Raw genomic sequence first — 14,501 nt, 5'->3', positions numbered from 1 at the left:
TTTTTTAAATCCTCCAATGTGCACGAGATTGCTCACCAACTACTTTATGGTGGGCTATGTAAAAATGCAAAATTGGAGTATAGAAATGGTCACATTGCTCTTTGCTGTTGTGTAACGCTCCCTCTCCCTCCTCTGAACTAATGCCAGTGACGATTATGATGCTGCTGTGTCAGTGTGCCTCACAACAGAGATGAGTTAGGGTGGCTTCCCTCCTATAATTCTCAGTGTAGCCTCCAGTGCGGCGGCTTCCATCAGCATGACTCAGGGGTCCCATAGGCGCAGCTGCAGAATTGGTTGTCCGGTGAATAGATAAGCACTCTGTCGCCTCAGGGCGCCGTGTGTTACCCTGAGAGAGACAAAAACAAATAGAAAGTGACATTGCCTCAGTGATGCTCCCCTGAATCGAGAGGAAACTGATGTGCTGCTGGAGGAAATATAAGAATGCACACGACTCCATGATGATCAGAAATGATTTCAGCATGGCTCAATGGTGTTAGAAGAGACGGCTGCATCCTCCAGTGTGTTTAGCCACAATACGCCCGTGCACTTGACCTTTTTATGCCTTGGCAGTCCTGTTCCTGGGAGCCACTGATAAAGAGGGTGTAGTAGGGGAGATAATTATAAACGCACACACCCAGCAGCCAAGCATGAAGCATGGTTTTCTGGCTATAAACTGACGGGGTTTTTTTTGCATTGTATTACGTGTCATTATAATGCAAGGGGGGTCGTCTATATAAGATGGAAACGCAGAGGTAAGGCGCTGCATTCATTATGCGCAATATATCAGAGTCCCCAAGCTCATTATTGTCTGTTCCATTTGCACCTGCGCTCTCCTGCGAGAGGCCACCTCACCAAATAAGGACATGTGAGGGACCATTGTTGGGGTGACGTTGAACGTGAAATAGGAAAGAACTGGGGAGTGTGGACGGTTTAGATGGAGACCTTAACCGGAGGGGAAACACCGGGATAATCTGGTTACATAAGAAGCCATTAAATTTGCGGAACGTCTCTGCACTAATCTGCTGAAGTATTCATGTTCAGCTGTCCCGCGGCGTAGTAACACATACACACGCGCACGCGCTCACTTGTGGCTCTGAAGGCACAGACGCGCTTGCGTGCACGCGGGGCGTATGAAATAAGATAAACGTGGATATCTTGGAGCTTCGCACATGTAAACGTATCTCTGCAGAAGCTGCCATGCCTCACGTTGCAAGACCGAACTGGCGGCTCGTGCTCTTCGCGCCCGTGACGATTCCGCTGACGCGCCACTAGCCGCACCACCCAGGAGGAGACGGGAGAGGAGAGTAGTGAGCGACGGAACGAGCAAGGGACTGACTGGAAGCCGGTTTCTTGCTTTCTTTTCTCCTTCCTTGACAACCGTGGACGGAAGCCTACTGTTGCGCAAGTCCCGTGGACGATATTTAACGGCAAATTCCCCGGTAGCATCACCCAGGCTCTTCTGCAGAGATGGAGGTACCAGGCTTGGCGCACAACATCACCAGTCCGTTAAGTCCCTGCGAGGGGATGATCAAGGACCTGAGCTTGGACGCCTTACAGTTATGCGAGCGGGATGGTAAGGAGACGTTTATCTGCTTTTCTGCACAATAATATTGTTAATTTCAGAGCCGCTGGAATGCAGACAGTGTGTCTTGTCTTTGGTTTTAGCTGCATGCTGTACCCTTATTGTGTGTTTGAAAGGAGTAGCATAGGGGCCGGTTGCTCCGCCGGTTCCCTGGATGGAGGGATGGTGCGCCTCTGCGTGTGTAGAATAACTGAGTGTCTTAATAGTAGCAACAAGGTTTTGTTCATTCATAAGAGAGAGGACTGCTCAAAAAGATATAATGCAAACTGAACATGCACAGGCGAGGGAATGTTAAGTGATGAGTGTCTTTATTTCAGCACCACAGACATGGACAGAGACCGGCAGCCACCCCGCCTTTAACCGCTGCTCCTTGTCTTTATCTCAGGGGGTTACCATATTTAATTTATCTGCACACAGTGCATCACATTCTCTACATTTTGTCATTACAAAAGCTTGCTTTTTATCTTGTGTGTGTGTATGTATATATATATATATATATATCTCTATCTCATCCTGAACATATATAAAAGTCCCCCCTCCACTGACATTTATAATTCAAGTCATCCAGCTGCATCCATGCTGGATTGTCTGGTTGACTTCACCGAATTCAAAAGTTTTTTGGGATAAATACCATCAAACGATTAGTTGATATAAATTAAATCGTATATAAGTGCAGTTTTTATATGAGCAGGCAGAGCCCTGATGTGAATTTAATGGTGGGGAGCAAAAAAAAAGCAAGTCATCATCAGGGGAGAATGAGAGGCTCAAACATGGCTGCACCCACGTGTGTGTGTGCACAGGCGGCACAGCCCTGCACACCCATCAGTGCAATTACACACAACTGATTACCCATCTGATGCATGGTTACAGAGACCGCCTTTTAATTAAGATCGTAGATTAAGTCACGTATATGAAATGAGATCCCACCTTTTCACAGCTGAATGGTCTTGATTGGGTTGTTTTTTTTTTCTAGCTATATCAGATTTGTTTTAAATCTGTATTTGGATTGACCAGTTAATGCACTGGGGGAGTCAATGGTGTGTCTTCATCGAGCCTCCAAAGGACCCCCAGCATCTGAACACAGTGCAGTCATTGTGCCACACCGCCTCAGCTTCTCATCTGCCAGATCTGCCGCTCATAATGTAATACAGCAGGATGCAGTTTATATCCTCTTAGTGCTTTGTTGGCCTGATTCTAAAGCTGTCATTTTAATAATGGTATATGTAGGCTGGGGCTGGACTTCTCCAATGGATCCCGTGCCAGCTTTGTGCTTCCTATGCTGCAGGTTTACTAGTATTTGCAGCACAACCGCCACTTTCCTATTTATCAAGTGGATTACAGTGTAAATAGTGTGCCTGTGTCCTTGAGACACCCGCATACTCTGTTTATGGAGCAACATTGTAACAATGCCCACCTTCTGTGCACATTATACAGGACGTAGCAGAGTGGTTTCTAGCAATGTGATGTTGAATTCAGTTGAGAATGCTTGTAGTGTTTATATTGCATTAGTGTCTCTGTTATTTTGACTAACCCTTGAATCTTAAAGTGACCTCCAGATGTACTGTCTAGTTTACACTTCCCCTGCCACACCCCATGTAGATGACTGCATAGCCCACTTTTAGCATTCTTGGAAACTATTTTATTATTTATTCAATATATATGTTTTCCCAAGGACGGTGTTCATTTCAGTTCCTCATAGCTTTCTAAATATATCTCCTAAACCCATTAATATTTAATTGTAAGCATGAGAGGCTTATGTGCCTATGCTGACCTAGCGAATGGAAATGCATGCAGCGTCAGTGGGCCTACTGTCTGTAGGAGTGAGCTCTCTCACACACTCAACACACACTGAGGACTGTTTGAGCTTTTCAATGGACAAAAGAAATGGTGGGATACAAGTTGCCTTTGTGTGTCCCCTCTGTTAGAAAGGGTGCTGCAGCCTTTTAAGTGCTCAGTTTAGCGACGGGGCCGTGACATGAATAAGTGTGAGGTAGTGAATGTTTTGCTAAGAGTGAAGAGTTTTTTACAGAAGTCTCTCCTGCTGGTGCGCAGCGGTCTGGGGACACACAGAAGTGCCTCCACGATGTTGTAGTGCTTATAAATTTCCCTCCAACCTCTGCAAGGTGGACTCTGACGACCATTTTGATTTTATATCCACAGTTAATGCGCACTTACAGTGTTGTGCGTTAGCAAGTGCACCCTGCATGTCTTGCAGGGCCTTTGGGCCGTGCCCGCTGACATAATTAACTTGTCTTGATGGATGGCTGCCATTCACGCAACCAAGTACTGTGTCTGCACGGCCTGAAACACTGCTGCTCCAGCTGGAACTCTGTGTCCAAGTACAGTCTCACAGAGCTGCTAGTAGAGTTGTAGACTCTAGCCTCGTGTAGAATAGTAACTCCTGTGACAACTTGGGTGGAGCTTATCCAATATGTTCCAACATGATACGACAGCAGGGTGGCCTGATGACGTAGATTGTCTGAGTAAGTTGGCCTTTTAGTTTGGCCAATGTTCAGTGTGAGCAGTTGTGTACCATGACTGTGCTGGCAAGAGTTGCAGATACATATTAAGCAGCCACTTATCGGCCACTTGCAACTGAATCCACTGTGCTACATAGTTCTGAACACTGTTGAGCAGTCGGGCCCTAAAAATCCGCTTCAAACGTTCATGTTAATTTATGCTTATATGAAATCCTTCCATACGAGATTCCTTTCAAGCTTTTTACTGCCAAAAACACATCTTAGTCGAAGGTATTTACATTAGCCTGTTAAGGAATTCAAATTCTATGCAAATGAGAAATGATGACTCCTTCTGGTTTTGGAAAGGTCCTCCCTGAAGGTCTTCTGTATTTAATTAATGTGTAAGAACAGGGATGGGACGATCCTGTGCCTGAGAGTCCACTTTATCCCTAAAGGTTGTGTTATTAAAGTGTCTTAACCGGGTTGTTTTTTTTTTCTTTGCTGTTCTGGACCACCATTAGTGTAAGCCAGCAGTGTTTATGCTCCTCCTCAGTCTAGCCTGTGCAATGAGAGGAACAAAGGCGTGATTTCCAAAGGCCTGCGAACATCGATGTCTAGTGAGAGCGTCTGTTGCATTGCTCATGTCTACAGTTCAATTTCAGACCCAACACTGCAACTTAAAAAGTAGGAGGCTCGACTGTCTGAAGTGAGTTCCCCCTTAGAGCAGTCAGAAAAGATCAGCAAAAGTGTTGAAATCAAGGAGCACCATAGTCCCACTCAGTGGACACTTTGTATCACCAGAGAGAGTACACATTCACATTATGCAGCTGGCTTGATGGATATCAAATGACTTTCCCCTCGCCGGTAAAGAGCGATAACAAGCGATTCACAGTATCAAGCCAGGTGTGACTGCAACAACTCCGACCACAGAGAGCCATTAGGATGGCTCTGCATAAGCATGTTAACAAGATTTCTATTGATCCTTCTGCATCTTTTGCTATTCCGCACTGTGATATTTGACTGCGAGCTGAGGCCAATATCCAATCAGAGGCCATTTGATAGTGCTGAGCAGATTCATCAGAGAAGGCTTTTCATCTTTTGAAATGTAATTATTTTTGCTACAGGGCAGATACTTTGTGGCTCTAATAAAGCATGTATCCTGAGTCATCTTGGACCCTGTGCACGTGTGCCCAGCATGTGTGATCACTGCCCTAAGCTCCTAAGGTCTCTCGCTGTGCTTAGTCATGATGAGGCAACCCTCCACCTCCTGCACAGCAGTATAATACAGTGCAATAAATACCAAGACAAGTTCATAATAAGATAATGGCTTCCATGATGAAGTTATGACTCAACAAAATTCATATTGGCTACAGTAGCAACCCTGGTGCAAGTAGCGAGAGCTGATGTACAATACTAGCCCATAAATTGAAGTGGGACTGAGGGTTTAGGCCTCCCGTGAGACTGTAAAGGGTTTGACTTTCCCTCACCGCCTGACCTTCATCCTGCCTCGTCTCTCCTCTCCCATCCTTCATCTCCCAGAGTCCCTCGGGATTCAGAGTGCAGCTTACGCTGCAAGGCTATCTGGAACACATTGTGTTCAGATTCATATTTAGAGCCAACAAGTTTGATGTAATTCTATATATTCATTTGGTTGTTTGTTAGTACGTTTGCTCTATTACGTTTGTTAGTGATTCATGTGTTTTATTTCTTTGCCTTTTTTAAAAAAACATTCAGGACAGTGAAGAGTGGTGGTTGCAGATTTCTGTCTCATGAGTGTTTCCTTTGATTTTTGCCCAGTAAACCCCCCCCCAAGCTTTTAGCCTGACTGCGTAACCTCAAGAGTATTATGTAAGCAATATCTGACTGCATTTGTAAAGCTCCGCTGTGTCAGTGCAATGCCTCCATTTGCAGGTTAATTAGGAGAGCGTTGGAGAGAACGGGAGCTAAATCAGCACTGCGTAGCCACAAGAGGCCGGGAGGGCGAAGGCCTGCATGGGGTCTCCTTTCACAGTGTGTGAGGGAAACATCAGTGTTGTTCACATAAAACCTGTTTAGGACAAGGAAGTTACTGTTCTTCAGGCAGCAGGTTTTTCATCTATGGATGCACCAATATCGAATATCGTGCCGATACTGACTCAAATAGCTGGATGGGTTGTTGGTGACAATGTCGCCGATCTATTCAATTCACTTATGTTTGTATACTTTATACATTAAATACTGGAATTTTAATTCCTCTCTTAAGTGTTTACCAGTACGTTGCTGTTTTAAAAAAGGTTTATGCTTGAATTGTAATTTTTGTATTTTTTTAAGTCTTCGTAGGCATTTTTGAAAACTTGCTAAATAAATCTATGACAAGATTTCACTTCTTTTGAGAATATATTTAGTCTTTTCCTGATGCAGATGTCAGAGAATGACGACAAACCTTGTTTGTTTTAATTCTTTTGTTAAAGGTCAGCAGCAGAAAGTCTCAGGTGGGACATCACTCTCTGCTCCATGCTAGAGCTGACAAAGGTCTGCTCTCAGTCTGAGCCTAATGTATCTGCTCAGCAGGGTTCAAGTTTAATGAGATGGGCTTCAAATGTGGACCAGCAGCAGTACAAGTGTAGGAATGCCCGCATAGTACTGTAGGGCTGATGATGTAATTACTGGCCTGTTTACATTTTACACAGAAATCTCCTAACCTCCAGTAACCACTAAAGTCTAGTTCATGCCATGCGCAGTAAGTCCACTGTTTAAATACAAGGAATTACTGTAGTGTGAAGGTTTATATTAAAAAGATGTCTGTTCATCACTGAAAGTGCATGATACAGATATGGTACGGTCCAAGCACGTAACTATTGGAAGTCTTTCTTTCAGTTGCTGTGTTGAGTGAATGTGAATATGTTTGGTGATCAGTTAGTTGTGATGCGGTACTAAGTGTGCGTGAGGTATTGTCTGATCTGGTGCTGAGGAACATTTCTCTCCTGTGGGTGTTATTTTGAGACAGACGAGTCGTGATTTGAACACCCTCTCCGTGTAGGAATTACCTTCTGGTTTCCTAAAATGAATCAACCTACACATGGCTCGCTGTTGGGAGTGTTGTGTGGAGGCGAGACAGGAGAGTCCACAAAGCCCAATTATGGGATAACTCTTTTATGCCGCCCTCTCTCAGCTGACGAGTGGAGATGGATGTTCCGTGCTCCGCTGCCTCGGCCATTGTTTACTCGCTATAGAGTCCGGTCGTGTTGTGCGTTACTCCCCGAACCCTTGTATTTTACTCCCTCTCGTGTTTATACCCCAGAGAACGCACAGAAAACCCATTGTTGCCGTGCCAAGTGGGCGTCCCCGAGTGTGTCCCAAAGTCTATATTCATCCTAATTCTACAAAGCTCTCATTCAACCCTGTTTTGACATTTTCACTGGCCTCAGTGTGCACTTTGGGTTGTAGGCATTTGCTTCATGTTGTTTTACTAGCTCAGAGAAATGTAAGATTTAACAACTTATTTGATGGAAATCGACGTTGCAATAGGCTAGAAAAGAAAGGGGGAAAAAAATAAATGATCCAACTTAATTAAATGCCACTGAAGGTCTGACATTCAGCAGCATTTTAAATGGAATAGCTGCAGGCTCGTGTGTATTGAGTGCAGTATGGAAGCTGAGGTTTTTAAATATCGTACCGCTGATTATAATACATCTCTTCTGAGAGATTTAATCAACAGCACTTGAAATATGTAATGCCACGTATGTTCTGGAAAACAGATGTGTGTGTGTGTGTGTGTGTTGTGGGGATAATGCGTTTCCATGGCAGGCTGATGTGTTTCCATGGCAACGTATATGGTAGTCAGTGATGCTGGCAGTGCGTTCTGCACAAAGGGAAACAAAAAATATTTCTGAGGGCTGTATGCAGTATGAAGCTGATGCAGTATTCAAAAGGTGTGCGTTGTTTAATATAGCTTCCAGTTACTCAGATAATAAAAATGTGATTTACAAGCAAACATTCATAACTGATATTGTATCAATTTTACATGTTGTTGTTAATATTGACTATATAATTTTGTTTCTACTACACAGGAAGTAAATCCTCCGAGTTGGAGGAGCTCCCTGTTCCTCAGAACATCAAGATCAGCAACATCACCTGTGACTCCTTCAAGATCTGCTGGGACATGGAGCCGCGCAGCAAGGAGCGCATCACGCACTACTTCATTGACCTGAACAAGAAGGAGAACAAAAACTCAAACAAGTTCAAACACAAGGTAACGCTCGAATCAGCGCAGATACACATCTTCTAAAGATGACTCCGCTAAACGCCTCTCGTTGTCTGTGATGTTAAGAAAACCAGGTTTCTCTTTAAAAGTCAAGCTGTCATTGAGGGGTTCACTTCAAGTTCTTGACATACAATCTCCACTTATGTTGTTTCTACTGTATTTGTCCCTTCATGGCTGTAACTGTAACATCATATTCGTGATAGCGATGCTACAAGCATCTGGAGGTAAGATAGTCCTTGACTTGTGAAACCTGAAACTATTGATTTGAAGCTGAGACACGTAACACAGGTGCACCATATTGTACTTGAAGATGACCTTTCTTTTCATGCTTGAGGCAAAAAGACTCATCAAGTTGTTTTTTATTTCTTTTATCAAAGACTTCAGCGAGCCGTTGCTTCAAGCACTAATGTCGAGTAATTTGAAGAGCAGCGGGGCGACTGCAGCTCTTTTTAGTGGACAGTCAGACAATCAGTCAGACAATCGGACTTATGTCTTCAGCCTCCTTACTTTTCCTCCTGCAGTCATTTCCTGGGTGCTGTGTAGCGTAGAGTGTTCCTCCTCTTCCTACCTAGTGACCCCATACCAGTATTTTGATTTTGGTGTGCAGCAACCAAAGTGTTGGTGGCTGAATGGACTGACTCTGTTGCTAGGCAGGGGCTCCTGGTCCAATCAATGAGCTGCTAAGGCCCACTGAGGCGGGGGGGGGGGAGGGGGGTAAATAGTGTATGTACTGTGTATATATATATATATATATATAAAATAAACAAAAGGGCAGCTACTGGACACCAACATAAAATGTCTGCATGTTATGTTTACAAGCAGGTGTCTGCAAATCCCTGCTTGTGGCAGAAAGAAATGCATGACTGGAGTATCTCTTCCTGAACCAATGTCCTTGTCACCTCCTTTTTCCATCCTACCCTCCTTCCCTTCCTCCCTCCCTCCCAGGATGTTCCTACCAAGCTGGTGGCCAAGGCAGTGCCCCTGCCCATGACGGTCCGGGGTCACTGGTTCCTGAGCCCCCGCACAGAGTACACCGTGGCTGTCCAGACGGCCTCAAAACAGCCTGACGGGGACTACGCCATCTCTGAGTGGAGCGAGATTATCGAGTTCTGCACTGCTGGTGGGTAAAATGCAGCTTACAGTACCGTGATGCATTTTTTTTGCCTGTATTCGAGCTGCGCTACAGAGGTAATTAGGATAGAGCACAACATGAGGGAGCGAAGGGAAAGATGGATGGAGAGATGGAGGAGGGGGAGGGTGAGGTAGAAGAAGGATTAAAGGAAGGAGGGGAGCTGTGCTGTGTATGATGCAGAGGTCATGAAGTTCAACTTCGCCAGCTAGTGGCTTAGAGTGGGGGAGGGGAAGGGGGGGGTAGCTGTGAAAGGGATGAAGAGCACCAGTTGAGATGGGAGGACAATCAGGGAAAGAGAAATTGATGGAGGATGCTTAATGAGGTTGTTGATCATCTGCATCTCAAGCAGAATGAAGATGCTGCTGCGAAGACCTTCCATTCCTGTAAAAGCCTCTCAGTTGAACGAGCATTTAATCGATTCTCTCTCACTGTCAACAACCTTGACTTAAAAAAAAAAAAATAGGCTAAAGGTCTAGAAAACTTCTAAGATATCTGCTTGACATTAATAATCTTCCTAATGGTCTTCTTTCATTATTGTTCAAGGTTATTAATCGTTGCATGAAAGAAGGCAATTTTCCCTGAATCGTCCTTGTCGGTGCGTTTGAGTGCTTGTAGGAAAATTGGATGAGGGGAAAAGAGCCTCGATCAATGCGAGCTTTATTATATTCTTTGGAGTAAATCCACACCCTTTGGCAGTCCTGCTTACATGGTGTCGAGTAAGAGGAGACTGTTAAATATGAAGAAGGGAAGATATCGGGTTCTTTGAGGACACATGCACAGTTCATATTCCAGGGCTCCGAGTCGCTCCTGGTCGTTCTAATTAAAGAATTACATTTTCTACTAATGACATTTGTAGACTGGTCTGTGATCTTCCTGAGGACAGCAAAGTCATCTTCACTGTGTTGTGTCTGTTTTCCAGATTATTCCACAGTGCATCTAAACCAGCTGTTACAAAAGGCAGAGGTCATAGCCGGCCGGATGCTGCGTTTCTCCGTCTTCTACAGGAACCAGAACAAAGAGTACTTTGACAATGCCAGGTAGGACTCCCACTCCTATTACTGACCAGTACTGTACGATTCTAGAGTTTCATTTTGGCTGTTATTAGATATGTGTCTGCATTGCTTTACTCCACTCAGTCTTGTATACAACACTTAGTATTTAGACTTATTTGTGCTATAATAATTATCTTACTTTTATTGTAAATGTAAAAAAAATTGTGTTTTTTTTTTTTTACCTTTTAAATAAACAGTGGCTCACTAACTGTTTTTATTTCAGAGGAATAACTGTTGTCTTGAACACAATGTTAGCATCTGGTGACCTTAAAACCTTGTGATTCTGTATGACATTAATATGAACTTTTAGCTAAGGTTGCGCCGCATTTATTGTGAATATCCTGCTGTAAAGGAATTCTGTGATGATAGTTGTTATGCTCGTGAGCCTCTGAGTCCGTCACAATAGTAAATAATTGATAGTGAGAAAGCTGCAGCACACTGCATCCATCCTAAGACTCTAGACTACATCTTTATGTCTCACTGCAGCCTCTGCAAACATGACCACGTTATTTTGAGCTAATGTATTTCCATCTAGAGAAATAAAAATGAGATTCAGTTGAAGGGGGCAGCTGCACAAAGCATTGAATAATTCCTTGAATCCACACAAGTAAGAGGAACTACTGTAGCAGCCAGCTGTACCTAATAATAGTCCAGGGAGTCATGATTCTTACAATAGCATCCTCAAAACAGTACAACAATAAATACAGCATTTCTTTCTTAGGCCTTAGGATTTCTTTACAAGAGGGGAAAGCCTACGAGACATTAGAGTAAAAAATTATAGTATAGTATATTATGACATTTCTAATGACGTACTATATAAAAATGTTATAATGTAGTACGTCTGTAAATACATTTTATTAATGGAATACTATATTAGGACATACTATACCATGACATTTTTATTTTTTTCACCGATAGGCAGACTGCGGTCCGGATTCGGACCCGGAAGCCATTTTTATCACATACTGTAGACATTTATTTTTATATCTTCATGGCATACTATACTGTGACATTTTCTTATGACAGCTTTTCGACACTATATTATATTTTTCCTGATTTTTTTTTTATGACATACTATACTATGCTATTTCTATGGCATACTTCTCTGAGACATTTTTATTGAAATATTTTTCTCACATACGTTCTACGGCTGTAATGGTACATTTTTACGTGGTGTATATATTTCTACATACTTATATATATTTCTATCGTATTCATGCAGAAGTAATTTTGCTCTGAACTTTGTTGAACTTCACCGTGTCTCTGTTGCCTGCTGGCAAAGATAACTAACTGTGTTGTATGAGAATGTTCCGGCGCCAAGGCCGTCCTGCCGCTTGTTTTGGTTTGTTTTTCATTGTTGTTCCTATCAGTGTGAAACCAAAATGTCCGTAACGTTGGCCATCGGCCCTGACCTTTACTCATTCTGTATAAAGAAAGCGCGTTCACTTTTCTTCTGTGTTCTTCCTCACGGAGACTGTACGCATTTCTGTTGTGATGATTGAACCTTCTCGGCTCAGACCATAAATATTGAAAAGACAACCTTTTAGTTTTCGGTATTTTTATTTCAGCAGTAAAAGACTCGCGCAAAGTGGGATTCTTTCCACCACACGGCATTCTTTTCTGACATTTTTTACAACATACTATACTATGCTATCATGTAATATAGTACATTTATTTTACATCTTAATAACATACCATACTATGACATTTATTTTACATTTTTAACGACATACAGAAAGAATATCTGTTTTCCCTGAAGCATTGTTCGGTTATAATGTATACTGAAAGTGTTTTTTTCCAACTTCCCTCCAAGTCCTACTCCTGTAATAGTGTTGTCGTTTCTCTTCACATCTTCTCTCCATGTCTACGCCTGACAAAGCTCATTGGTTCTGCGCTAAAGCTCAGCTTGTGAGCGTTCTTGCTGGAGCTTTACATCATGACATCATCTGAATAGACTTCTCCCTTTTGCTGAGTTGCATCTGCTACAATATAATTAGTGCTTCCGTTAAACTGCACCATCATGTGGGGAATAATGGTACTGACATTACCACTTAGTGAGGCCTCTGCTCCAGTGACCTGGGTTGGGAACTGACTAATTCCATAATAGCGACAACAAAGCAACAATTAAGGGTATAATGAGATCCTCTGGAGTGATAGCAGTGTAGTCACAATTCATAATTGGAGCTTTGGAGCTCAGATTTGCTCTGTGGAAAAAAATATGCAGCTGCCATGGAATCACTCATTGCTTTGGCTGTTTTGTGTCGGGCTCTGGCTGCATCTTATCTTACACATTTAATCAGTTTTCAAACCATGTGTCCTACACGGAGTATTATTCTCATGAAACTTGGTAAAGGGATGCCCCTGCTCTCTGAGGGGGGAACACAAACACTACAGATCAAAACAACGTACTGATTGTGCCAATTTCATTCTTATTTTCTAAACTCCAGGGAGGCGCAGGAGAACCGGATGCTGCAGTCAGTGAAAGACACCAGTGGCAGCCACGGGTCCCCCATCAGTGGCAAGCTGGAGGGCATTTACTTCTGCTGCAACACAGAGTTCAACACGGGCAAGCCTCCGCAGGACTCCCCTTACGGCCGCCACCGCTTTGAGGTCCGGGCCGACACGCTCTTCAACCCCGACACCAACCTTTACTTTGGAGACTTCTACTGCATGTATACAGCCTACCACTACGTCATTCTGGTCCTGGCGCCAAAGGGCTCCACGGGAGACGACTTCTGTAAGCAGCGGCTTCCTGCGCTAGACATCACCAACAACCGATTCCTTACCTGCAAGCAGGATGAAGGGGGTGACGGCAGTCTGGTGTTTCACCACGCCCAGGACGTCATCCTGGAGGTGATCTACACGGAGCCCGTAGACCTGGCGTTGGGCACGGTGGCTGAGATCAGCGGGCACCAGCTGATGAGCATGTCCACAGTAAATGCCAAGAAGGACCCCAGCTGCAAGACCTGCAACATCAGTGTGGGACGCTAAGAAGAGGCATATTTTAGGAAGGAGGGGGGGAGGAGACTAGCAGTGACTGACCTCTAAACACACACGCAGTAAGTCCACATGTACTGATGAAGAAGACCGAAACATGCATGAAGCAGCAGATTTAGTAGGCTCCCAGATATGCACACCAACGTATCTGACACAGCTCTGTACTCTGAAGAGACCATCATTCCCAAAGAAGAGGAGGGTACACGCTTCGACACCTGCACCTTCGTCTCCTCATCTAAAAAGGGTTTCCCTCCATGTTAGAAAAATACAAATGTACCTGAAGATATCCCACGTAAGGGACCAACAACACAGACCCATCCATCCCTCAAGTCAACACTGGTGTACTGACTTAAACCCTTTAACTTTATTAACAAACATGGGCTGCTTCTATTCCCTGTTGTCTTTAAACACTTGTCCTATATTTTGTTAATGACCTTTGCCTTGTTATTATTGATATGCTGATGATTGCGTTTCCACGGTTTGTGTGGACAAGCATTTTGTTGTTTCCAATTACTTTCACTGTCAGAAATGTTTTCTTCTCATTCCACAGTAGACCTTTTCTCCTCCTACTAGTGGCTCGGACTGGTACTACAGTTTTCTAGGGCTGCAGCATCAACGGTCATCTTTCGTTACACCAAAGGTATTAAAACCCAGACGTGAGACCTCTGTAGAATCTTAACAGTACTAATTCAACAGCCTCTCAGATGTGCATTCACCAAGTCTCTGATGACCCAATGTGAACTACTTGTTAACCTTTTAAAAAACTAAAAGCATGATGCAGCTCTGTGCAGCATGAGTATGAAAGCTGTTAGTACCACAGCAACCTTTTCTGCAACAATCGCTCTTATTTTATCGTAGTCTGGACAGAAAGAAAGAAAGTAGAACCATAAACTGTGTTTAGCAGAATAAATGTGAAAAAATATTTATTTTTATTGATACATTCATATATATATTATCTCTCTCTCTATATAGAAAATTATATAAACCAGAAGTGCACAATGTCAAAAGCTCTGACCATTATTAACAACTGCATTTA

The 14,501-nt window shown here is 43.4% G+C and overlaps 1 protein-coding gene across 2 annotated transcripts; it reads left to right on the top strand.

The window, feature by feature from the left end:
• Window positions 1–1,467: 1,467 nt before the first annotated feature.
• Window positions 1,468–14,344, top strand: phyhiplb (phytanoyl-CoA 2-hydroxylase interacting protein-like b; the record flags this gene model as incomplete). Of its 2 annotated transcripts, none has more annotated exons than XM_079169194.1 (5): window positions 1,468–1,573; window positions 8,091–8,272; window positions 9,230–9,404; window positions 10,336–10,453; window positions 12,916–14,344. In XM_079169194.1, 5 exons carry the CDS (start codon window positions 1,468–1,470, stop codon window positions 13,457–13,459), a joined length of 1,125 nt encoding a protein of 374 aa, XP_079025320.1. In that variant the 3' UTR covers window positions 13,460–14,344. The 2 variants fall into 2 exon arrangements, with proteins under 2 accessions (XP_079025320.1, XP_079025321.1); XM_079169195.1 differs by having other exon boundaries at window positions 1,468–1,583; window positions 8,095–8,272.
• Between the last annotated feature and the right edge of the window lie 157 nt (window positions 14,345–14,501).

Source organism: Pholis gunnellus (genome assembly GCF_910591455.1).
Source record: "Pholis gunnellus genome assembly, chromosome: 11".
NCBI lineage: Eukaryota > Metazoa > Chordata > Actinopteri > Perciformes > Pholidae > Pholis > Pholis gunnellus.
Note: the sequence above shows the minus strand (reverse complement) of the source record. Positions and strands in the feature narration are given on the sequence as shown.